The 25,833-nt window shown below is 31.9% G+C and overlaps 2 protein-coding genes across 7 annotated transcripts; one reads left to right on the plus strand and one right to left on the minus strand.

Moving 5' to 3' along the window:
• Positions 1-15,347: 15,347 nt before the first annotated feature.
• On the plus strand, positions 15,348-20,160 carry LOC130452911 (uncharacterized). Of its 5 annotated transcripts, none has more exons than XM_056792435.1 (5): positions 15,348-15,517; positions 17,880-18,083; positions 18,159-18,311; positions 18,620-18,758; positions 19,945-20,160. In XM_056792435.1, the coding sequence occupies exons 2-5, from the start codon at positions 18,012-18,014 to the stop codon at positions 20,079-20,081; spliced, it is 501 nt and encodes a 166-aa protein (XP_056648413.1). In that variant the 5' UTR covers positions 15,348-15,517; positions 17,880-18,011; the 3' UTR covers positions 20,082-20,160. The 5 variants fall into 5 exon arrangements, with proteins under 5 accessions (XP_056648413.1, XP_056648409.1, XP_056648410.1 ...); XM_056792431.1 differs by lacking the exon at positions 15,348-15,517 and adding an exon at positions 16,675-16,962; XM_056792432.1 differs by lacking the exon at positions 15,348-15,517 and adding an exon at positions 16,953-17,037.
• LOC130452912 (uncharacterized) lies at positions 20,161-24,128 on the minus strand. 2 transcript variants are annotated; one of them, XM_056792436.1, is made up of 4 exons: positions 23,803-24,128; positions 23,530-23,676; positions 22,664-22,793; positions 22,371-22,600 (listed from the first exon to the last, which is right to left on the minus strand). In XM_056792436.1, exons 1-4 carry the CDS (start codon positions 23,851-23,853, stop codon positions 22,503-22,505), a joined length of 426 nt encoding a protein of 141 aa, XP_056648414.1. In that variant the 5' UTR covers positions 23,854-24,128; the 3' UTR covers positions 22,371-22,502. The 2 variants fall into 2 exon arrangements, with proteins under 2 accessions (XP_056648415.1, XP_056648414.1); XM_056792437.1 differs by lacking the exons at positions 22,371-22,600; positions 22,664-22,793 and adding an exon at positions 20,161-20,230 and having other exon boundaries at positions 23,803-23,971.
• Between the last annotated feature and the right edge of the window lie 1,705 nt (positions 24,129-25,833).

Consider the following 25,833-nt stretch of genomic DNA (forward strand, 5'->3'; position numbering starts at 1 on the left):
AGGATAGGTTGCCTTGTAAAAATTAGCCGCAATTACCTGTAATTAATTCTAATTTCATTAATATACTAGTATGGCTATCAAATCAAAATAAAAATGGTTGCCAGCTCTCAGTCGGCCGCAGCATTAGGATCGCCAAGTGTAAACAGGTATATTATTGACTATATTCACCAGTTTTATATACATCGAACATGAAAATCCATGGTTGCCAACTGCACAATGTCCGCAAACAGAGGTTGCCATGATTTTTGTGAACGACTCTCGTTCCAGGTAAGTGGAAGCGCAAGAGAGAAGTTGCAAGCATTGTTACGTGTTGTTAACAATAGTATAAAGTTGTGTAAATGAAGTTTTATTATTTTTTCTACTACGAAATGCCCAAACTGCACATAAACTGTATAAGTGTCGCAGGTACCATGCTTTGTCCTTATTCATCGCACGTAACAATGCGTGCATCTCCTCTTTTGCGCTTCCACTTACCTGGAGCGAGAGTCGTTCACAAAAATCATGGCAACCTCTGTTTGCGGCCATTGTGCAGTTGGCAACCATGGATTTTCATGTTCGATGTATATAAAACTGGTAAATGTAGTCAATAAAGTCAATAGTCTTAATGCTGCGGTCGACTTAGAGCTGGCAACCATTTTTATTTTGATTTGTCACATCATTTTCTTACAAATGCTGTAATATTGACTGAAAAAACATACAGCTGGAAATCATATTAATATATTATTGAGATTAAAATTAATTACAGGTAATTGCGGCTAATTTTTACAAGGCAACCTATCCTTAAACCATTCCAAACATCCTCAAGATTCCTTTAAAATTAGTTTCATCAAAAAAAAACAGATACTTGCAAGACCCAGCAGTGGGATCTTAAGCAGGGTCCACACCATGCCGGGGTAGGCCGAACAGATCAAAGAAAGCCGAGCCGAACAAAAGTATAGAGTGGGGACGTGCCGAGCGGCTTTAGTTACAATTAAATCTACGACCGAACTAGACGAATTTTTTTATTTTCTACTCAATTTGTTTAAGTAGGGTTTTTTTATTGTTCGTTTTAAGTGATGGAGTGGAATCCTTATACAAAGAACGTCGTCTTCTATGGGATACTTCAGATTCCAAACATAAATTAAAAAACCAAAGACACGACAGTCTCACAGAGATTGCTGTGTCTTTTGGAGTAGATAAAAATGAAATTGAGCGCAAATGGAAAAATTTAACCAGCCATTTTTGGAGGGAAAAAAAAGAAAGAAGATGAAACGAAAAGAACGGGGAGTGGCGCTAATGTAGGTAGAAATAACCCGGTCGGCTTCGTTTTCGGTGTGGACGTCGTGCCGGCCCGAACGCACCCGCCCGGTCTACCGCGGCATAGTGTGAACCCTGCTTTAGACTATTACAGACAAATTATATATATTTCTTTCGACATAAAGCCGTGGTTGATAAATCTATTTGTTATTTTTAATTGTGACTAGGAATTGATAATAAAATTGTATAATGCGAGGCAAAATGAGATTTGCTGGTTTTTTTGTGAAATGTAAAGTGAAAAATCGCGAAGGAGCGATCGCAATTATCGAATTACGCACCTTCTCACACCGTAATTTCCGAATTGCACTTCGAAATGGTCGAGGAATGTTTTACTGTAAACATGTACTCCTCTTAAAATGAAAATCGACAGCATTTTCTTAAATTTAATAACGGGGCGCACTGTGTGGTCAACACTTTATAATAATATCAAAAAATGGCAAATTAGTTATTTATTTTTCATTAATTAAATAATTTTTGACCGATAATTTTATGCGTGGAGATAAAAACTGCCAAAAGATCCTGTTTATGTAAAAAATACAATATCAGCGGTTATAAATTATCTAACGGTAAAGATTGCACGAACTCAAATTGTATATTTAATATTGTTATTAATAAATAATCGTTTGCAATACAAAAATAGAATCCTAATCAAAATGCGAATGTTTTAAATGTTACGAAAAAGCCACTAAAATATAAAGATTAGAATAATTTCGCAACATAATACTAATATCAAAAGTGCACAGTTTTGGTCTCACATATAATGGAACTAGAAGAAGAAATAGCGAGTGGCTCCATCTATTGTGTCACCATCGAAATATTGTTCTAGATGCTTCAGTAACTACACATAGAAGGTTCTACAATGCTCTGTTACTTAGCATCAGTCTTTACGCAAAATATCAACTTGTTGCTCAAACGACCACTCAGTCAAGTTGTTTTGGAAAATGTCCGCGTTATTTTTAACTTAAGAAGATTTAACACAAATCAAAAAATTGAGGCTGTTTACAGTGATTTATGTCCATCGTTTTCACCAACTAAAAATTGGTCCTTGTGAGCGATTTTTACAGTTTTGCCGTGAGATTGTTATAAAATTTTTAGCTTAGAAATATTCTGTACAATTTAAATGACAAACCCTCACTCGAGAAACGTTATAATACATTTCTATATACGAGTGTTGCACGAAAACTTTCTTACCTATCAAAGGAACAAGATATTTTCTGAGCAGGTTGGCCCCACTATCTTGAGTATTGGTAGATCGAGTGATCCGGTTTATTTTGCTTAAACCGCGTCAATAAGAAAGGAAAAATGTTAATTCGCAATTGCTTTTCGTCTAATGTGGACAAACTTCACATTTAGCAAGCGTAAAACTTTATACAAGGTGTCCAAAAAGAGTATCTATCGGGTATTTGTTTTCGCGCCACATTTGAAACGGAGCGACGAAAGGAGCGGGGAGGGGCTCGTGGCTTCCGCCATTTTGTGGAGTTTTAGTCACGATAGAACGCATCGCGTATTATCGTAACGGTGATTCAATAGCGACTGCTCAACGTCTGTATCGTGCGGAATATCGTACACGCCACGCCACGCCAAGTGACGATAGCATTAGGAATTGGATCAGGATGTTTGAGAATACAGGTGCGACAGTTAAAATTCAAAACTCTGGTCGCCCTCGTTCAGTTCGCGTAGAAACAATTGAAGAAGTTGAGTCGTCGAAATTCATCTTTATCCATCCGAAAGCGTTAAACAACAAAAAATCGTCCTTACATTTGAGTTTAAAGGAAGATTTTCATTTAGAAGCCTATAAAATTTAATTGGTTCAAGAATTGAAGGATACGGATTGTGCTAATCGACTGAATTTTGCGAACGAAATGATACAGCGATTTAACAACTTTGAAAACATACTGTTCAGCGACGAAGCAAATTTTCACATGAATGGTCATGTTAATAAGCAGAATTGTCGGTAGTGGGCAGTCGAGAATCCGAGACGAAAGCATGAACGACCCCTGCACAGCCCAAAGGTCGTTGTTTGAGCCGCTATGTCTGTTAAAGGAATTATTTGTACTTATTTTTATGAATATCAACAAGGTTGAGCAACCAATGTGAATAGTGACCGTTACTGCGATATATTGCGAAATTTTTTGGTCCCAGTGCTGCAGAATTCAACTCAAGAACGTGGTTCCAGTAAGATGGTGCCATTTGTCATACCTCGAATGACTCGAAGGAAGTCGTGAGTGAATTATTCCCTAATAAAGTCATTTCGCGAAGGGGTACCATCAACTGGCCTCCCAGAAGCCCCGACCTTAGACCGCTTGACTATTTTGTATGGGGATATCTTAAAAGTTAGATTTATCAAAATAATCCAACGAACTTAACCCAATTGAAGGAAAACATCAAGTCAGAAATGGCAGCAATATCAAGAGCTTTGTATCGACGTGTTATCGCCAATCTTCGTGCCCGTTTAGAAAAGTACCAGCAACGTAACGGTCATCATTTGGATAACACCATCTTTTCCAAATAATTTTCCAATTCATATGGTATCAAAAATCAATAAAAGTTTTTATTGCTTATAAATATTTTTTGTTTACTTGAACTTACAAATACCCGATACCCTTTCTGGACACCTGTACATCAAGTTTATATTGCAAACGACATGTTCATTCTGGTAAATTATATCTAATTAATAATAATAAAGAAACCCATTCTTTTAAATTAATTTTATTTTTCAACAATTTATAATTATCCAAATATGATAATATACGACAAATTTAATGGTCTTTTAATATATTTTGGTGCCACTGCAGGCGCCGTCTACGAAGAATCCTTGCTACAAAACTATGAGATAACCTACAAAAGTACGCTTATCTTTCTAGACTTGAATAGGTTACATAAACTCTTTTACAAAATGTTTCTATAAATATCGAATCGCTTTTTCTAGTAACAGTTATTTATAACTCAATTTTTTTTCCTCTATTATAATTAAGCAACTAAGATATTATACCAGGAACAATAAACGCCCACCTTTGATTGTATAAAAAAATTAATTAACATCAAAGTACGCAACAATATGTCTTCGTTTAAAAATGTGGACTCAAAAAAGATATTAATGAAAATCTATGACACACAAAATAAAGGTTTACTAAATTCGACTAAGGAATATCAGTCAAATAGAACACGATCCAGTTGACAAAACAAGATCTGGAAGGCTCAAACTGCACCCGTTCAGAGCCATCCCATACAGAGTGAAGATGAGCTGTCAACAGTCATACTTCAAGTCCAGTAGAACGTCAGCTCAATACAACATTAAACACCACTTGGTACATTAGATACTCAGCAGATTTTTCGACCACGTAAAAAATTGACGAATTCTTCGAAGGACAATCCAAGCTGGTACTAAACCTCTCTTATTTTCCATTAAGCTATACAATGACAAGTCATCAGAGAAGCTACAGGTCCGTTAGAACATCAACCAGAGGCAAGCAGTGAACGCTTCTTGGTAGAGCAGGAGTAAACAAGTGGACTGCATACTTGAGATCTATACTTGATCGACGAAATGACGTTCGAGGTTCACGAAGTCTACCTAGTTGACACCTACTTGGCCTAGAAGAATCTAGAACTACACTCAGAGCTGAATATCAGATAGAGGCAAGCAGTGAACGCTTCTTGGAGTACCGTGATTGGCATGAAGAAAAGAAGAGGGAAGCTGACCAGTCGCATTAAAACCATCGTGTTCCAAAGGGAAGTAAATAATTGATTTACCTATGTATAGGCTTTAAATTAAAATGTACTGTCGATAAGTCTGTTAGGAATCTAGAAAATTTTGTAAATATTATTCATGCATCTTTTGTTGATTTGATTTAATATAAATTTGAGGTTAGCATTGAAAATTATATTGTTATTTATAACAATTTATTATCGCCGCGGTCGATAAAACGTAAACAAAACAGTTCAATTTTTTACGTTCATCTACATGTGCCGAAGATATTTCCGTGTTTTCAGCATCGAGTTATTTACTTGAGAAATAATTTGTAATGTCACATGCGCATCGATATTATTCTGAGAACCTAGATTAATGTAGTTTATTTATAAAAGCCAGGAATGTCATAAACAGTTATAATGAGTACATAGGGTCGTTGTTTTCCAACATCTACTTATTTATTTTTAGAACAACAAAAATGGTCAAGCATAGCGCCAGACTGACTTGAGACATTGTAATACTATACCGATTATTATAAAAACTAATTGTCGCTTATCGGTGTTATCACAGATTTTATTTTATGTGGGTAGTCGTTAGGCAACCGTTCAAGATGATCCTTAACTTCGAGACAACCAGACGTCTACCTACATTGTTTTGAAAACACTTTACTCGGTCAAAAGACCGAATAAATTTGTTAAACTAATTCAAATTTCTCGTGCAGTTCGTTAAAGATTTGCTATATATGAAGAAAAAAAGGATGGCGATGATCTAGGGCAGGGCTTCCCAACGTTTCTAGCTGGAGGTCACCCTTCCTCAGGGTTCGCTGTCAGAAGAGGAAAACACTCAATCTCTTCCTCCTCCACACTCCATTTTTCTTACATTGAAGCTCAATTTGTAGAAAATATATGCCAAACAAGTTGCCAGTTTATGTCATTGATTTGTCGATTATCATCAAACTGTTCGGAAGGACTCACTGACCTATAACTTTCGTTGTACTTACGGCAGAATTTGCAGAGTTTCGTATGATAAATCTTCTTCATTTGGCCGTCCCCTTCATCATTAATTCCAACCGGGAACTTTCCTTGCACTGTGAAGGCGATGAAGAAACTTCTAACTTCCTCAATGATCCCGACCTCAGCCACCCATTCATGGTGGTGCATCCACATTCAAGGAAGTTCAACATTCAATGATTTCTCCAAGAAAACGAGGAGATCTTACGAAACAGGGAGCACTTTGATCGGAAAATCTTCCTTACAAGCTAGTACTGTTAAATAAAGTCTACTGGAATGAAAACAAGTTGTTAACTGGTTTAGACAGTTTAAAGAACGCGTTCAACGTCAAAAAATTATTAAGTTTATGAAAGACCAAGTTCTGGAAACTTCATTAAGACAATAAATTCTATTTTGGCCATTATGTATTTCTTGAGTTCTTCAAGGTCCGAAAGTTTGGAAGCGTTTCTTAATTAGTAAAATAGGTTATAAAGTCTGGACAAGTACTTTCATTATATTTGTTCAAGTTTCTGATCGAATTCTTTTTTAGGTTTGAATTAGTACATTTCTCGATAAAATGGGGTTTGTTTTAGATAAGAAAATAATAGAAAAACAGTTAGTTAGACTTTGCCAGAACATTATCATGAAAGATAGCATTTTGTGTCCACAATATATTTGAAAATAACTTATTTATCAATCTAATTGGATCTATATATAGTGAAATTGATTTTACGTTCCAATAATATTTTATTTCATACTCTAGAGAGAAGTAATAAAATTTATAAAAATTTGAAACGCTTGCAAAACTCAGATCATTTTTCTTTATTGCCAACAAGATTGACTAGGAAAGTGTTGAACAAGAATTAACTGACAGAATTCGGTATTAATCAGTCAACAAATTTGGATTAAAGGAAAAAAATGAATAAGTGTTCAAATTGGTGTCCACCTTGATCGATGTATGTACGGCAACGTTTCAAATTCTTCTTCAATAGCAGTTCGAAGGTCGGGACTGATGCGTGGTACTCTTGCTTGTCCTTGATAGGACCCCACAGAAAGAGATCACAAGGTGTCAGAACACCGTGCGTGCCACTTAACGAATCCTCGTACTCCCGCTCACATAACGCACAGATTCTTGCCGACACATACCCTCCAGGCAGGTTTAATTCTTCTTCAATGTAGACGTGAGGATTCTGGTCGTTCCAGTACACGCAGTTACGTCGATTGACCGTAACGCTCAGCTTGAAGGTTTCTTCCATCTTACTACAAAATGGAATGCTGTAACTACGGATCGTCTTGACTGCCACCGAGGTACAAATCGCCAAATTTCAACCTGCGAAATCATCCTCGTGAAGTGCATGGAGAAGACGCGGAAAATAAACTCGATAGTGCATCCGTTTCGGCGTTCGCCGTAAAGAACGATCAGATATTTGAAGTTCACCCGATAACCGCACCACGATTTGGATATTTTCGTTAGTTTTTACAGATACCTGTCGCGTAGATAGCGGCGCGTCGTCAACAGAGCCCGTTTTTAATCATTTCTGGTACGTCTTCCACTTTGTTAAATGAATTGGTAGTGGTGAGTTCAGAAATTGTTGTTGAAATTTCGTAATCCACGTCTCTGCCCGAGATTACTGCCAATACTGTTACTTTAGGACTATACAGGGATTTCTTGTACTCGAGTTTCTCACAGTTCCAGAAACGACAATGGATGCAGTTTAGCTTGTGGTATAAACCGATTTTTGTTTAGCTTAATTCGCAGCTGGATCTGTGCTGAGCACTGAGAACTTTCATTTCCTAGATATCATGTAAATATTTTAGAGCAAATAGATGGTTGATTAGCGTCTCCCGCCTGTGAAAATAACATCTTACAATGTATAAATAAAGTGGAAAGTTTAACTAGAACATATACATTTATTGATTGAAGATTTTTCGCAAAATAAATTAAAATCGCTTATTGTTATGTTATACGGGAAATAATACAAAAAAACTTTATTATCTAGGAGTTTACATTAGTTTCCGACTGTTTTAATAATACAAGCATCTCTTTTTTGGCACTTCTATAAATATTACTGGATGCTACTTAAGTATTGAGATATGGCAACACTGATGTGCATATGTCAAATCTGACATTGACGTATAGTTATACGAGTGCTCTTTTCAGTTGTTTACAGTTACTTGAAATATCCATCTTGGTCAAAAAATGGTCGTCCTTAATGAGTTGTTGTGGCAGAAAATATGAGATTTAGTCATAAATAGACATTAGTTCCATTAGCATACATACAATATTGCATGAACATTTGGCTGTCAAAAGTCAAATGTCAAAAGCATTTGAAAGCAATGGGTTGCTTGTTTTTTCGGAATGCTGCCACTTTTCCATTAGAGCAACGTTGAAAGATCAATTCTGAATGGTACACCAGCATTTGTTTGCCAGAAATGTTAGAAAAAATCAGGGAAACCAATCGCTGGAGACGAATCACTCTCCACCACGACAATGCGACCTCTCACAAAACATCAGTTCAAACAAAAATATTTTTGAACGTTAAAAACATCGAATTGATGAGTCATCCGCTGTACAATCCTTGTTTGGCATGCAATAAATTTTTTTTAATTCCCGCAGCTTAAAAATAAATTGCCTGTTCAACGTTTTTCTATACGAAGCGGTTAATGCGTTCAAATCACCCTTTAAAACGTTCATATGCTGATACATAGATGGCGCTACTAGCAATGCCCGATTTTTCTAATCATTAGTAGACTGATTAGTTTTTGATTTTGATGTTTTTCTAACTGCAAATACAAGCATCTCATTTTTAACAAATTATAACTCGAAATTTGAAATATTACATCTGTTTTTTTGCACAGATTGCATTCAACGTACGAAGGAATTACATTTCATGAAATTTGAACATATATCGCTCATTGATAATACGTGGGTTATCTGAAAAGTTCTGATACAATCACATTTCAGTCATTTTGGATGCTTTCCACGTTTGACAGATCATCCAAAATAGTCTGGATATCAATTAGTTCTTGTTCTGACGTTGTTCATTTTGTCTATGTCCATTCTTGAAAGCAATAAAAACGAGATCAATTCTTATACGCTTATTTACTTTAGTGCCAACTTTTTCTAACAACAATTTATCATTGAGAAGGAATTTATTTGTAATGTGTAATTTACACGCTTGTTTGTTGTGGATCAAAATATGAATCAAGGCTAGACTAGGCATTATTTTGTATAATTATTATCGTTATAGCTTTATTGTCTAATAGGAATTACCGAATTTTCAAAAATCACACACATATTTTTAATAATGACACCATTTATCAAATTTTTCATAATACTAAGTGAGATAATAAATATCTAGACCAATGAATTTTTATAACATCAATTATATTTCAACTACTATTTTTATTACCCTCGTATAGTAACGTTGTGATATAAAAACAGAACTTTTGGTAATTTTATATCGTTTAATGGCTCTAGAGAATCGAAAAATCATCCTATTTCAAGGATTTTTTTTTAATCTTTTACAGTGGATTTACGAAAAAAAAATTATAGGAATAAAAAAAAAGAAAACTTGTTTTGGTTTCAGAGCTATAAATTTTCATGAAAATGCACTCATTCACGTAAAATTGTTGATAATTTTTTTTCAAACCATCAAATGAAGTTGTTATATTTTTTTTCATAATCTACACAAAAAAAGAACAAATTGAAAAAAAAATTATACAAAAATGTTTATTTATCATGTTTTTACACTTAAAAATAATGAAAATTTTTCTTAAAATTGATCTTTTCTCACATATAATCGTTTGTACGTTTTTTATTAAATAATCATTAAAGTTATATGAATAAAATAATTCTTAGAATCACTTATTGTGATCAAATGTATAATATTAAAACTTAACTTTGAAAAATTGAAAATTTTCATCATTAAAAAATGGTATCTTACCAAGGTCGACTGTTGACGAGAAGTCGTAAAACCACATAAAATCTTCAAATGAGATAATTCCTATATGTTTTTACATAAATTCACTGTAAAAACGAAGATTTAAAAAAAAATCATGGAAATCCGATAATTTTTCGATTTTCTAGAGCGTTTCTCATAATATTTACAGTCGGGAATCTATATTACATATTTTAGTGAGATAAAAAATGAATAAACACACATTTTTCTCCAAAATGTTCGTTTTTTGGGTATTTTCCATATTTTTTTTCATAAATCCACCGTTAAAACGAAGGTTTAAAAAAAATCATCGAAATCCGATCATTTTTCGATTTTCTAGAGCGTTTCTCATAATATTTACAGTCGGAAATCTATATGAAATCTTTTAGTGAGATATAAAATGAATAAGCACACAATTTTTTCCAAAATATTCGTTTTTTGACAATTTCTCATATTTTTTTCATAAATCCGCCGTAAAAACGAAGATTTAAAAAAAAATCATCGAAATCGGATGATTTTTCGATTTTCTAGAACCAAAAAACGAAGGGACCGCGAAAGTACAAAATTACCGAACATTTTTTTTTTAATTTCCAATATTTTTATTTTCACACTACAGTGGCCTTTTAAATAAAGTTAATTGGTGAATACAATAAAGAAAATGGTTGTTTTATATTTATATACATTTACACAAATTATTTTTACTTAATATAATCAAAAATATAACCTCAACTGTCGACTAAAATTTAATTAATAAATCATTGGGTTTTAATCAGAGTTTAAACTAACGATGCCTAATATTTAATAATCACTTAACCGCTTTCATTCGAATCAGACCTGATGGAAAATTTGCTGATAATTACGTGCAAATAAACTATTATATAACCAAGCGTAGTATGAGTGACATTAAGACTGTTTTTGACTGACAAGTAGGAGAAACTGGAGCAATAATAATTTCGTTTACTTTGTTCCCTTGAAAACTTATTTAAACTGAAATACCATCATTCTGTTTTAAAAAATAATGAATAAAAGCTATTCAAAACATATGCACAAAGTCAAAAAGTGTACAATATCGAAACCATTTTCGCATTCAAAAGATTTGTGACTTCAAAAACGGTACAGACTAAGCAACTTCAGAATAAAAGAAGACGAGGAAGACATAACCTAACCTAACCAATTTTATTAGTTTGTCGAAATGTGTGTTTAAATGATTCTTTCATCATTTATCAGTATTGTTGAGATTTAATCAAGCTTGTATAACGTATGGAAATTGTAATTACTTCTTCATAATTAATATTTAAGGTTAGAAAATGTTAAATTATATCTTATTAACAGCAAAAGAATTTTTGAAGATATTTCTATTTCCCCACGATTGATACTTCGATCTCTCCTATTTTACAAACTGAAGTTCAAGGTTCATATTATTATGTAATAGTCCAACATATGATTAGTAATTATTTCAAATATAGACATTTTGCGTAGGATGGAAATAAAGACACACCCACGTGCTCATCATACCGAATAGATTTATATTTAACGTCAATGACCTTCCTATTAACCCTACTGATGCTTCCTCAATACGTTTGTTGTTAATACTAATATATATTTTTATTTTTAAAAATAGTGAATTGATTATGACAAAATAATTATTTGACAATACCTACCATTGATTACCAATAATTTGGGAAAATTTTATCGATATAATTTGAATGTGAATTGACCAGTATGTAAAAAGATGAAGAATTCAATACTGGTAAACGTTCAGAACCGCCAAAACTAATAAATTAGTATTTTCTCATCTAACAAATCTACTGATAAATTCTAACAAACTAGAAATGAAATTAATCAGCTGCATTTTTATTCTATACATCGTCGCTATTTTCTTTTGTTGATTATGTTGTGTCGATATTTTTTAAGTTGTTGCGATTCTCTTGTTTTGTTTTTACTCTTTTTTCCAAAAGACAATTGTGTTTCTCACACCATCACGAACGAGCCTGTAACTACAAGAGCCGCAATTAAATGGAACAACATATTTTGTAAGAGATGATTCCAACATTTTCATCGATTTTAGGACGGCATATGACGGTATTCTAAGGCACTACCAGATCATAAATGCACTACAAATTCCTAAAACGTCGATTGAATTGACAAATATGACAATGTCACGCAGACCTAGGTGTGAGGCAGGGTGACGCGCTGTCATGTCTCCTGTCAGCTCGACCATCTTTAACAAATCATCGCAGGTGCTTGCCTTCGCAAACGACATAGATCTGACCTATTGAACTCTGAAGTAAATCAGAAGAAATTTTTCTAAATTTTGAGAACGTCGTAATCAAGATTGGCAGTACATGTAGCACGCATCGACAACAGCGTGCTCACACAAAAGAATCTTAAGGCTATACCAACGGACAATAGAATCAAAGGGAGACCAAGACTAAAATGGAGACATGGGGTGTCTGAAGATGCTAGAAAGATTGATGCAGCAAATTGAATGGTCCTTACAAGAAAGTCGAGGTCACCTTATGAGGCTCTAGCGCTAGTGATGAAAGATGATTCTAAATAACTCATTGAAACGTCATATTTAGCTTATGTTGATATGAAAATGTCATCATTGGTTCAATAACCATGAAAATATAATCCTCACTTGCGATTTACTTGTTAAGAAGGTTATTTACAGCGTTCTTCAGGCTATTGGAGTAACTCATCTATTGTAGTACGTAGCGAACGCTCCACGTCTGCAATTTTAGATATTAAATTGTGACATATCGCTTAATTATTTGTATGCGTTCATATAAATTGATTGGCGCGGTGTAATTCAAAAGTGAATAAGGATAATCCGTAGTACTTTACCTTAGAAAGTGAACTAAACCTTTATATAGTAACAGATAAAAAAATTTAAAGGAAGAAATCAGAAACATGGGGTAAAACTCCAAGTCTGAAAAAATAGAAAAGCATCAGATAAACTCCTGGCAGCTCTTGTCGTTTCTGTGAAAAAGATAACGAAAAACCTCCTGCGCGAGTGCAAGGCTGTACATAGACAAAGTCTACATTCGATTTATCTGAAGTAGAGGTTAACCAAATAGCCCACAGACAAGTAACTCATAGTCAAAGTAGAATCATACATGTTTTACTAGGAATTATAATATAAATATTCAAATTTTGCATTATCCTTTCGCCGAATATTAAAACTACTAATATTGTATTAATTCACGTTGGCCAAACAACTTGAAGTACCCAATTACAGATGTAATGAACATATATTCAAAATTTGTCGTTGTTTCTCAGATATATAATACAGCATTTTCTTTTCAACTCTCACAAACATTTTTTAATATGAATTTTGTTTCTATACGGTACACAAAAGTCCCTTTTGAATTTATTATCGTGAGGTCTATTCTGACACTTGTTTGTTGTATATGTAACCAAAAATCTTAGTTATAAAATCAGAATAAATTGATTTGAGCCTATTACTTACCTTTGCATTTAGGATCGGTATGTTTTTTTTTTGTGAAACTACATCTTACTAGTACTTTACCTTGCCAGACACTAAATGAGGAAATATATCTACCTATCAGTCTAGGTTCAAACCTATTAACCATTCCATTAGCGTAACAAACAATTTAAAAATGAGGGATAGTACTGGTCGAGAAGATAGATGGTTCAACAAGGTTCTGTGTCGACTATACGAAGCTGTACTTTGCCACCAAAAACGGATCCATTGTTAAGAATAATCTTAATGTATATACACAATGTTATTTAGAACTTAATACATTCAGAGATGCTTCATCCTAATTAATAGTGGTACTATTTTGGTTCAGTAATGTTAATAACCAATCCTGGTCTAGATTCAGAAAGAAAAATACCATAAGGAAGTTGGTTCTGTTTATGTTTTAGTAATTTATCTAACTTGAAAGTAAATCTCGTAAACCTAGACCAGAGGTGTTTAGTTTTGTTTTCCTCTTGGATCAATTTCAAAATATTACTGTCTTTGATCAACCCCCTGCTACTATATTTCATATTTCCAAAACTCCTACACAAATGTGAAAATTTAAAAATGTGAACTTGTTCAAACCCCTCTTGAGTCTCTGCCATGATCTCTGGAGGTTGAGAATCACTTATCTTAGGATGAAAATTTTTGTAAACCCCTGTGGAGCCCTTCGTGGACCTCTGGTATTCACCTAGACCACTTTAGGATTCACTGAATCGGACAAAGAAAATCAGAGGAATGTTATAGCCAGGATCTAACATTATTTTCAAAATGGAAATATTCCTAGAAGGAACATCAAAACAACAATGAGTTGAAAATATTTTTTTACAAATATAGGTACTTAGAACTCGGGAAAAAAATGCAGTTTTTGCTTTTTTCTGTAGCAAGTTTATGTTATTACAAATAAAAGTACGTATAAACCAGCGAGGTGAAAAGAAATAAAGAAGAAGAAGCAATACGTGACATGGATATTATATTTCGTAAGTAACCGAAGACTCTCTGAAAATCCAACCAACGAAGGTGCTACAAATTCGGCCTGTACCCTGTTAACCTTACCTAACCTAACCCAATCTAACCTACCCTAACCTAAAAAAGTATTCATATAATAAGTGATCAGCTAAAATGAGTTATATTCAAAACTATGAAGTTGTATAAAATTGTTAAAAACAATTCCACCTTCCATATATTGTAATTACCTCCCTCTAACAACCGATAACATTCGATAGGGGGTGGGGGATGATTTTTAGATAATTACCCGTGTTTTACCATGCAGTACTGCATCCAGTCTTCCTTCCAATGTTCAGGCATACGTTGGAAAGCGAATGTTTGCCGCAAACGTATCGTGTAGTACCGGCTTTACAATTTCAAATTTTGAACCCAAGCAAACAGACGCGAAACTTAATAAAATGAATATAATAAAAAAGTAGAGACAAAAACGAATCTTGTAATGTGTTTTTTTTATAAAAATTCATCGGTAGAAATATAGAAAAATGTGGTTTTAGGTACGCCCATGTCAGATTGGCACAATTGAACTAGAGACTAGACGCCAAATTCTATTATTGGCCTTAATTTATTCTTGGAGTAGAATAATTATTCTTAAAATTATGATTTAATCAATAATGTATATATATATATATATATATATATATACAGACAGATTTTTACGAGAAATAATGATAATATATTTGTACAATTTTTTAAGATAAATACCAATTAAAAAGAGTTAATTGAAATGATTTAATTTCCCTTTTTTCCCAATAGATTTATATCTATCTATACCAAATCCCACCCTGTAATATATGTGAAAAACAAAATACGAAAGTGTGCTGGGCGATCAAATTCTGGGATGTTTGGTTATAGGACGCAAAGGCGCCGGCCGTTCTGGAGACTGAGTATTGGATGGGGATGGTGGAAGGTCGGTTATAATAATATTTGTTACCCGCCACGCCACTACCACGAACGAATGCTTTTTTCGCTAATATAATTTTGCACTTTGTCTAATGAAATAGGTATGCTGACACGAGAAATATTTCAAGTTTAACAGTGTCTTCTCAGAATTTAATATTTCTTGTAATCGAATTGAAATTATTTGAATGCGATGTTTAATGTTCAGATACAGGTAAGTTGATTATATAAAGTTTATTTAAATAAATCTTTTATATCACAACAGTATATTTACAACTAGAATAACCGCTTATAACTGGTATTTACAGTCCTGAGCTTTTTGTGAAGGGAAAATATTAATAAAAACAATTTTCGTTTGCCACAATGACACTAATAGAAAAATATGTGTAACTGGTTACAATATAAATAAGCTATAGTATTTTGAATTTTGCTACTAGGTATTTTTTATGAGTTATTGGATTCGAAACATTTCATGATTTTAAATCCAGACAGATTTTGTTATATAGACCGTCCTGTTATTCGTGGAAGAGACCTTGATGATGGAAGGCCAGTGCAGGGTCGGCCTTAGGCAACTACACCTAGAGAAAATAGATTTTTGAGATTACAAGCTTTACGAAGAAGACATGTAACGGGTAAGAGCCCAGTTCGCACAAGAATATGCGCACTGGAATGTTGAGGTTCCACGTAAGACCTTCAACACATTGGAAGAAGGTTTATAATGTTTAAGGGCTTACACAGAATTGGTACTGTTAGATTAGTACACCAGTACCTTCGAGAGGTATTGAGCATTTGTGGGACAATGTTTATATAAGGGTGAGATTTGATACCAACAACTGCAGTAGGTTTTTATGACTCAAAATTTCGTGGAGGACTTGATCAAAAGTATGCTACGGCGTTGTCGTGATGTGATATATATTTCCAATATCCCTACTTCATTTTTACCACTTAATGTAGGTTTCTATTCTCTTTTTCCTCTGAAGTAGCTCTCACATGCGTATAAATTTTTTTAAATAAACCATTGTCTGTCTGACGGTGATTTTCATTCTACGGTTATGTCTTTGTAACCGTCTCTCACCACCAAACATAGACAACGATAGTTTTTTTGCTTCAAATATTTTTAACGCACCGTATATCTGTATTTCTTTATTTATTATTTCACACTACTATCCGTAATTATGTCTGTTGATTCATTTATCAAAAAATTTAAATCATACGATACGCCAATGATATTCACTTTTCCTTTGGTATGTTAAGCTATTAATAACCAGCGATTATCGATTGTTTCGTTTCATATTTTTTTCAATTTGTTTTGTTTTACAAATTATTAGAATTACTTGTTTCAATAACCGACAAATTTTTATCTATTGTTATCAGAGTTCTCAGTATCATGTTTGAACAAATTACATTCAAATCGTATTTTAAAGATACTAAATTCATAGCTTCTTGATTGATATAATAATAATCTATCCTTGAAATCATTCGTGAGTTGACTGTTCTAAGAGCACGTCCGGTTCTGTGGTAATAATTCATAGAAATAAAAAACGACATTAAACACCACATGTTACACGTTAGTGAATTAAATGGTTCTCTCGACGCAAAGAGGTAGGCAAAAACTGGTATTCTGATTCACAGAACGAATTTTGTTTACCAGACAGACAGGTAAGTCAGTCATAGACATAGATAAAATTGTAATAGAACTTTCACAGACACGTGGTTAGTGTTGAAATTAGATGAGTATGTGTATTTATTTTTGTACATTAACGGGTATTCATCAAGATTTAATGGGTTAAGTAGTACTGTTATTTGTTTAGCTATAAAATAATTTACCTACATGTTTATACAGTTTGCTATTAATTTCAATGTTTAAATATTGTGCTGCCAGTGACGGACTTTTGATATTTTTCAATCGGTTTGTAATTTATGGTGTAGAATGAAAACAAGTAATAAAACCATATTTTTCGGATGTATTGAATGAGTGACATGAATAAATGTTTTTGATTTTAGTTATATTCTAATGAACACAATACATTTTTTAGTTTTCAGCCTTATTGAAATACATTAATTGCATCTCGAATATCTTTGACTTAAAAAGAAGTTCAAGATGTGGTAGTATGTATTTGAAGGCTAATATTTGTACTAGAGAATTCCATTTTAGTTTTATAATAGGTGTATTAGTATTAAAATCAATTACACATAAAAAAAATAGCAAATAACGATCCTCGACATGATTACATCTTTCAACGTGTATAGTTTGTTAATTGCTTATCTTGTCTTCCTTAATTGATATGAATGGTTCAATATCAAGATCGTGGATTTACTTCATGGACGTTCAGACGTGCAAAATTGTTTTCACAACCACCGAAAACTTTTTGTTGTACATCTATATTAATTCAATAGAGTTGTATAAAAAAAATTTTGGATTACCCTCGTACAGCTTGGATTATAAATTCTATTTTATTAATTGGGAATACAATTTTGATCAGAAAACTTTGTTCAAGTGATGATTTTTTTTAGTGTAACTGCAAATATAATCGATATACAATGAATATTAAACAAAACACTTCATTTCGTTTCAGGCGATAAGACCTGATAAAGAAACAAGCAAAATGCTGATTAAATTTCAACATTAATCGTTATGAAGTTTTTTTCTATTATAATCGTAAATACTCCATGCAGATATGTGACAAAATATATAGAAAATATGAAATATGATTACAAGAAGACTTAGTAGAGTAAATATTACAAAACTAGTTGTGTGTTTTATAGGAATTATACATTCGGTAAGTTCACATCTACCTTTTGTTTCAAATTAATAATTATCTTAGTAACGTTTGAATACAATTGTTATTTTCCAGATACTCCTGTACATTGGTTTAACCAATACTTTAATTGATGCCCCTCATTTTGAAAAAGACGAAAAGTTAGAAAACAGAGAAAATATAGAGGCAATTATTTTGTATACCGGACATTTTTTAATTATATTTTTATTATTTTTTTCTGTTTTTAAGGTTAGTATGTACCTATTGTTATAAAAAATAATGATTATTAATTTATTTGATCCTGTTGTAACTAAAAAAATGCTTAAAGCTGGGATTTTATACAGATGATATATTTAAAGCCGGACCTGTGCTTTAATCAGCTGTGGTCTCTACTTATGAGCGGCTTTGATCAACGTAGATAACCAGTAAACAGAATTTATTTTTATCAAAAAGGGATTTCCAATAATGTAAATACAAAATCATTTAAAAATTTTAACGAAATAGTTTTTGTGTTTTGTTCAATATACGCTACAATTTCAAATGCGATTATTTTCCAGAATGCAGTTCGTTTTTTGTTACCTTGGCTAATTGTGATGTTGTTGCCTTTTACGTACATGACATTTATGGTGCTAATAGGATTAAGAGATATGAAAACTTATTTAATAAATCAACTTCTATTAAATTTTATTATTATCGGTAAGTTTAATCACTACTGTTTCTATTAAAACACAAAATAATTATTCAGAGGCGTCTACTAAGCAATACGAAATGTTGCCTTGGTTGGAACTTGCTTTCAGATAATTTATAATGGATTGTCTTGAACTGGTTTTATTCAAAAATAAAAATTTCTTTTTTTCCTTTGTACATCTCTAAAATTTGTATCCCTTTTTTTATATTTTTTCTCTCAAATTTATTCTGTCGGTCATGATAAGCAATAAAATGACATTCCAATTTTGCGCCATCAATATGATTTGAATTTGCTAATATTTTATACCGGATGTGAAACCAAAAGTTAAACTTTACCTACACCTTTAGATGGCTCCAACTTCTTTACAACATTGAGCAATTTAACGACTTGTCAAAATCAGCTGATGCCCTTTTAAAGATGGCTGCCGTAGGATAAACAAATGCTTTTGCTGTAATTTTCTGTGTAGTTTATTAGGTTATTTCTGGGTTTTTAGCCGTTATTATGCCCATTTTTGTTGCAAAATGTCTACTTAAAGTAGACTATGCAGTATTATGCCTAGTGTATACAAACGGTAAAAATAGTCTGACAAGCAAATATATTGGCAACTTGTGGAACATGAACAGGAATCTCACTAAAGCTCTTTTGAATTTAATGAGCAACCTTAATAACTAACTAATTAAATCAGAACTTAGAAAATCTCCAGTATCAGCTTTATTAGTTCTACTGAAAGAGCTAAATAATATCTATTGAGAGAAAAGTTAACACGGGTTCATACGACAAAATCAATTATTTACCCTACGGCCACCATTTTGAATTAGGACAACTGTTTTCTTAGATTACGGTTCATAGATAAACGTCGTATAGATATCATTTCAATATTGAAATTATTGTACTGATTTCTGGACGAGATAATTTGAAATATCACTTGATCTTGATTTAAATGATACTAAATAAAATGGTTGTAAATTAACTTTACTGGACTGAAATTCAATTCTAAACCTTTTACTCTGAATTATGAAGAAGTTACTCAAAGTTGACTTTTGACGTATAATGATGGCGGTCGATGACATATGACATACGGTTAACAAAACATTGTACCATGCATTGCGATAAAAGTACTTATCCGGAAAACATCTAGACTTGTACTTTGAAAAATAATTTCTCGGTTTAACATGAATAATTATTGTGTTTTAGGTATTTGCTGGCTATTTTGGAGTATATTATTCCAAATTTATCTAAACGGAGATTTTAAAACCGTCAATTTGATAGATAGAGGATACAATATTGTTTCTTCTATATTCTTTCTCAAACGACTGAAAAATTTTCGTTGAATATTGTTTACATAAGTCTAAAATAATAAAATGTTTGAATACATTTGTCATAATCGTACAATAAATATTTTTTTACCCATAGCTTCGATAAAATTGAGTTTGTTGCTCAGATTTCAGCTGCAGTAATACGTTAAAAAATAAAGTTTTTTCTGAAAAAAAATAACAGTATTAAATACAATTTATTGTCATTATAATGCCGATAAAACTCTTTTTTTGAATTTTGAAAAATCGAATTTTCCAGAAAAATACTGTCACATAAATACGAGCAGAGTGGAGAGTTCAATCCAATAGTAGAAGAACGAGTAAAAACGCTAATTACAAGCAGTGAATATAAATTAGTGAATAGTGTAGTGTATTTAAAATATCAATTATTTGTGCATAGTTGAATGTGGAAATAATTTGGAGGTAAGGAACAAATTCGATATTTTATCTTGTTTATCTTTATTTAGTTATTTTTATGTTTTGTTTTTTAGTTTTTGCAAGCTTTTGTTTACAAATTGTAACAATTTATTGGCAATAAAGCATTTCTCCCTCACACTTTTTTTCATAACGTTTCCACATTAAAACAATACAGAATATTAGATAACTGCTTAATCATATAGGCAGAGACCAAGTTGCAAAGGAAAGAAGAATACCTTTTTTATCCTCTATATATAATAGGCCTGTTCAAGTAGCTGTCATTTGAAAACAAACATGATGATGGACGACTGTACAGGAGATTCCTGATTACGTTATTTTTTTGTTCATTTGTAATGGCAAATAAAACACTAAACTTTCTTCTTATTTACTGTTTAACTAAATTGTACATTGAAACTAAAACATTTACACACTCTTGCTAATTGACATCAACCAAAATACATAAAATATAAATATATTATAAGATAGTAGCACAATCACACGCACACTACCAAGGCCAAAAAGCAAGTGTTACATTTCTTTTTCTATTTATCTTACGGCCCAGAGTTCGCAGACTAGACAAGCAAAAAAAGGTCTAAGAATAAAAACCACAATACAGCTTGTTGCCACGGTAACAAAATTCAGTATATGTATACGGCGAACAGATTCATAACATGAAAGAAATATACATATATACGAGGTGCGTTGACAACAACGACACACACATTTTACTTCTGTTCATTTGAATCAAAAAATGTTGTTAGTTTTTTTTTTAATTCCGGCTATTATCTCGTTCAAACATAAACAGCATCTCAACCAGCTGTCCAAGGAACATAGAAAAGATGGTTAGATTCTACAAAAAGAGTAGATTTAACAGAAGAAGAAGTGAAATATACAGTAAACTGTACAGAAGTCTAGGAAAAGAAACTTTAAGGGAAATCTGCACATCGGATTAAACTCAGATTTAGTATCCAATTTAAACAGGCTAGAGAATAGGTGAAAGCTTCATTTCTGCAAAAAACAAGATACGAAAGAGGAAAAAATAGTCAAAAAGTACAAAACATGATAAACTGTAATGTAAAAAATGTAATAATAGTAGAGTGAATAATTATTTCTGTCTACGTGAAAGATGTATGATGATGCCTACTCCTGTCTGTTGTGTCGACTGTAATTGGGCAGAATTTAACCTAACTGCTTGTATTACTATATCAATAATTTCTGAAATCCATTAGAATGCGTTTATGGGACTATATTAGTCAGTTGCAACAGTCAAATGTTAAAAATCTTGCGCCAAACTTTAGGGATAACCCGCAAGCACAGAAAATTCGTCTAGATCTACTAAAATAGGGCAAAGCCTTTATTATCTTTTTATTAAAGAAGAAGAGAAGATACTGGAGCTCCCACATGGATGTACTCAAGAAGAGCAGATTTATCGTCAGAAGACATATACTAAGTTAGCTCAAAAGTGTATTATCAAAACCTACCCTTTCTAGTGAAGCTTTAAAAAATAATTTTAGTTTACTGGAACCATACATATGGTGCATTCCCTACGGCGTCAGAAATAATAAAATTACGTTTAAAATTTGTATTATCAGGGTTTGGGGTATTGATTTGAAGTATCAACAGCTTCATAGTTCGTAGCCTTCAGCCCGTGTGAGTGCAGGGCACTCACAGATAACGTGTTTATTTTAGTGTTTCACGGATCATGGTGCTAGATTGCCCTATATTATTTGGGTTTATTAATGTTTCTGATTCTAATTATACGTAGAACTCAAGACTTTGATCCGTGTAATGATTGGGGATTGTTAAAAAAAACTTCATTAAATGAAATCGTTTTTCTACGCACTTTATAGCTAAATTTGGATTGGGATTATACAAATAAAAAAGAAGAAGAAAAAGAAGAGTTCTGCGTTTTATTTATCACAAACAAGGTAACTACAATTCTGGTTTCTTTGGTAAATAAATATTTTTGAAGGAAGAATGTACTTCTCCATGGTGATTAATTTCAAATTCTTATATCAACGATTATTTTGAAATTAATCTAACGTATTTAATTTTTTCAAAAAAAGGACTTTTTTGAATATTATATTTTAAAACTGTATACCACATAATCCATATAGCACCTAAAAATTAATTTCGTTTCAATTACTAACCATCAAAACTGATATTTTAATTATAAAACGCACCCATTGATAAAAAATTGTAAAAAACTTGTCCTGCTTCTTCCGTAAATATAACATTTAGTCCATATAATGTTACTATGATGAATGCAGGAGTTGTGATTAGTAGCCATGGTATACTGAATTTTGGATTCTCCTTCAAAATAGAAAACTATAAATGGCATATATAACATAACTTAATAAGTCGTGGGACTGACACATAGATAGCGCTGTTATTGTCAAATCTAAACGACGTTTATGAAGTACCTACTTTCAAAAAACCATGTGTAAAATTTCATGAGATTTCGATTAGTCAGAAAAAAGTGTCAATGATTTAAGTGAAGCTACCTTTGTTATTTTCAAAAAATTTCGTGTGTTATTGACTTCAAAAATTTATCCAGACTTTCAGTTTTGAGGTACTGGAATTTCATTTTACATAAGGCCCTTTTCCAGTTAATAATACTAACTGATTTTAGTCTGAGGTATAAAAATATGATTTTCATAAAAAATGTTACATACGACCATCTGGTTTTGACGAGACAATATGTAAATCAAATCTAAACTAATTTTTTACCAGAATCAATTTATGCCTTAATTCATATATAAAGGAAATAGAACTCTAACAAAATATTGAATATTTTTCTTATATATATTTTTAATTACTACTTATTTTTCTCTTTTAACTTGTTTTGAAATTATCTTATATTATAAACTTTAAAATTTACAAACTGAAATCCATCAATTTTCAAATTTACATATAGTAATATGCTTAAAATTCGTAGTTGTACTATTTTTATTGTAAAAAAAAAATAAAGAAAATACTCTGGCTAACATTTTATTCTCCTGAGTTCGACTCTGTTATATTGGATGGAATTATCAACATCTCTACTTACGTTAGCAGTTCCATAAATCAGTAACGAAACAGTAACTATTTGGACGATATACGAAAGAAATAGAAACATTTGCTCTCGTATTACAATAGGTTCTTCCAAAACAATCAATTCCCAAATCCTTTCATATAAACGTAATACAATCAACATCTAAAATACGATACTCATTTAAAAATAGTGATCAATATCTTGAACAAATAACATACATTTCACATCTCTATTAATCAAATACTGATATAGGTTATGTTAATGTTTTTATGTTTATAAATAACTTACCAAGTGTAAGAATCCTACTAGGAAGCAGTAATGACGTGAAGTTAATTTCATTATGTGGTGTCATTAAAATAAAATTTCTTTTTTGTTTTGAAAAACTAGAAAATTCACACTGGAACTCTGCTGTGATTAAGTGCAAACATATATAAATATTCACATCTTAAAGATAATAAAAGCGTAGTTGCCGCTTCGTTTTATATTGTTGAAATTTACAATAACCTCCTTCAATAAATTGATGATTTCATTGAAATTTTTATTTCTGATTTTTTGTCGAATCATACCAAATGTTATAAAGTTATCGTGTATTGTATAATAATAAATCTGTGCATATGCAGAGCTATGACGGAAATCGATTTTAGCTGTTATCGGAATTTATGATAATAATCAGATATTAATTTAACCAAGTTTGGGATCTAGCATATCTAAATAGATACGAAAGTAGCATTCCAATACGTATGCTTCAAAATATTATATTATTTATTAAATAAAATTATTATTTACGGGTAAACTTGGCAACTCCTTAGAAGTAGTTTAAGAACATAAAATAGCTGTGATTCTACCACACATTGTCTATGGTTTTCTAATACGGGGCCGGGTTTATTGATCATTATTTTTATTTTATTTACAAATATGAAATTTTTAGATTTAATTTGCTTTATGTATTATTACTATGTTGATTTAATGGTTTAGTAAAGACTTAATAACTTCCAGTTCCATGGCGGTTTTTCAAATAATGACTTACAATGAACGGAAGTTAAAGTAGTTCTTGTAATATATAGGGTGATCCCAAGATACTATAGGTTATATTTTTCAAAAATCGTGTAGGGGATTCTAATTTGATGATATAATTGTAATAAAAAAATAAATATTGTTGAAGGACTTATATGACCTACATTTCTATTTTGTTTAGAGGTTAGTTCTAAAATAAGTTCAAATGTTTACACATAAATATAATTGTGCTTATTCATTGAATAGGTACTGGTATTAAGTTTAAAGTAGAATAAATATTTTTCGATTTATTTACGTCTCTATTTCAAAAATCGATTAGCAAAAATAATTTAACGGCTACCAATAATAAATCCAATTGAACAGTTTATACAGGTGATATATTATTGAAATTTATATGTTTTTATATGCCAAATAAACGACCAAAATAAACAACACACTTGAAAGAGTTATGTAAGGTTATAAATCAAGAAATGTATATAATTTTCGAAAATACATATGAGAAATTTTGATTGTTTAGTCTCTATAATTTGATTTTAGAATATTATTTGAATTTCAACTTCTGGAAATCTGTTCACCACATCTAAAAGATTTTCAAAAGAATGTTAGAATTTTTTTTGTAAATTCCCACTTCAATGAATATGGCCGGACTGGGTAACCAGCAAAAACAATGATTTAATGAAAAGAATATTTACATAGATCTGGAGGGTTTACAATAGCTCCAGACTTAAGTTTGGGGGTGAAAAACCTTCTTTATCTCTAAATTGTTTACAAAATTAACGCCTATTTGTTAAAATGGGACAATTGAATCGAGAAGAAAATACAACAGTTTTCAAATAGGGTGAACTAATATTTGATGACAGTAATGTTAGAAGAAATATTATCTATTCAATAAGTTCCTTTCTACTTATCTGTCTGGGATAACACGAAAATTTATAGCCTACAAGGTATTTCAACTAGGTGCAGTAGTCCATTATGCTACCGGATTAGTGTCTGATGCTCTTTTGATTTTCTGGACCAAATTAATTGTTTTAACTGCTATTAAAAGTTTATTATGAGCCAGACAATTAATTTAAACAATTCTCCGATAAAATGAATATTGTTTATATTGACATTGAAAGTATATCGCCAAACGCGAATTAATAGCATCATAAAATCGCTCACAAAACAAATTATATCTAATCCAAATTATTCACAGTCGCAAAACGGATAAAAAAGTCGTTCGAAACAATATTATACGAAACATACACAATAGCAATAATGAAAACTCTACTGGGTCGTTGTAGTTCTGATAGAATCGTTTTTGAA

The sequence above is a fragment of the Diorhabda sublineata genome, chromosome 2, assembly GCF_026230105.1.
Source record: "Diorhabda sublineata isolate icDioSubl1.1 chromosome 2, icDioSubl1.1, whole genome shotgun sequence".
Classification (NCBI taxonomy): Eukaryota; Metazoa; Arthropoda; class Insecta; order Coleoptera; family Chrysomelidae; genus Diorhabda; species Diorhabda sublineata.

What these genes read in the sequence shown, in the direction of transcription:
- LOC130452911 (XM_056792435.1), top strand. Translation starts at nt 18,012, where the DNA reads ATGATTACAAGAAGACTTAGTAGAGTAAATATTACAAAACTAGTTGTG. An exon ending in TATTTTTTTCTGTTTTTAAG is followed by an intron (nt 18,312 to 18,619) that starts GTTAGTATGTAC and finishes ATTATTTTCCAG; the next exon opens with AATGCAGTTCGTTTTTTGTT. An exon ending in ATTAAATTTTATTATTATCG is followed by an intron (nt 18,759 to 19,944) that starts GTAAGTTTAATC and finishes ATTGTGTTTTAG; the next exon opens with GTATTTGCTGGCTATTTTGG.
- LOC130452912 (XM_056792436.1), bottom strand. Translation starts at nt 23,853, where the DNA reads ATGAAATTAACTTCACGTCATTACTGCTTCCTAGTAGGATTCTTACAC. An exon ending in TGATTTATGGAACTGCTAAC is followed by an intron (nt 22,794 to 23,529) that starts GTAAGTAGAGAT and finishes TCTATTTTGAAG; the next exon opens with GAGAATCCAAAATTCAGTAT. An exon ending in TTACAATTTTTTATCAATGG is followed by an intron (nt 22,601 to 22,663) that starts GTGCGTTTTATA and finishes ATTAATTTTTAG; the next exon opens with GTGCTATATGGATTATGTGG.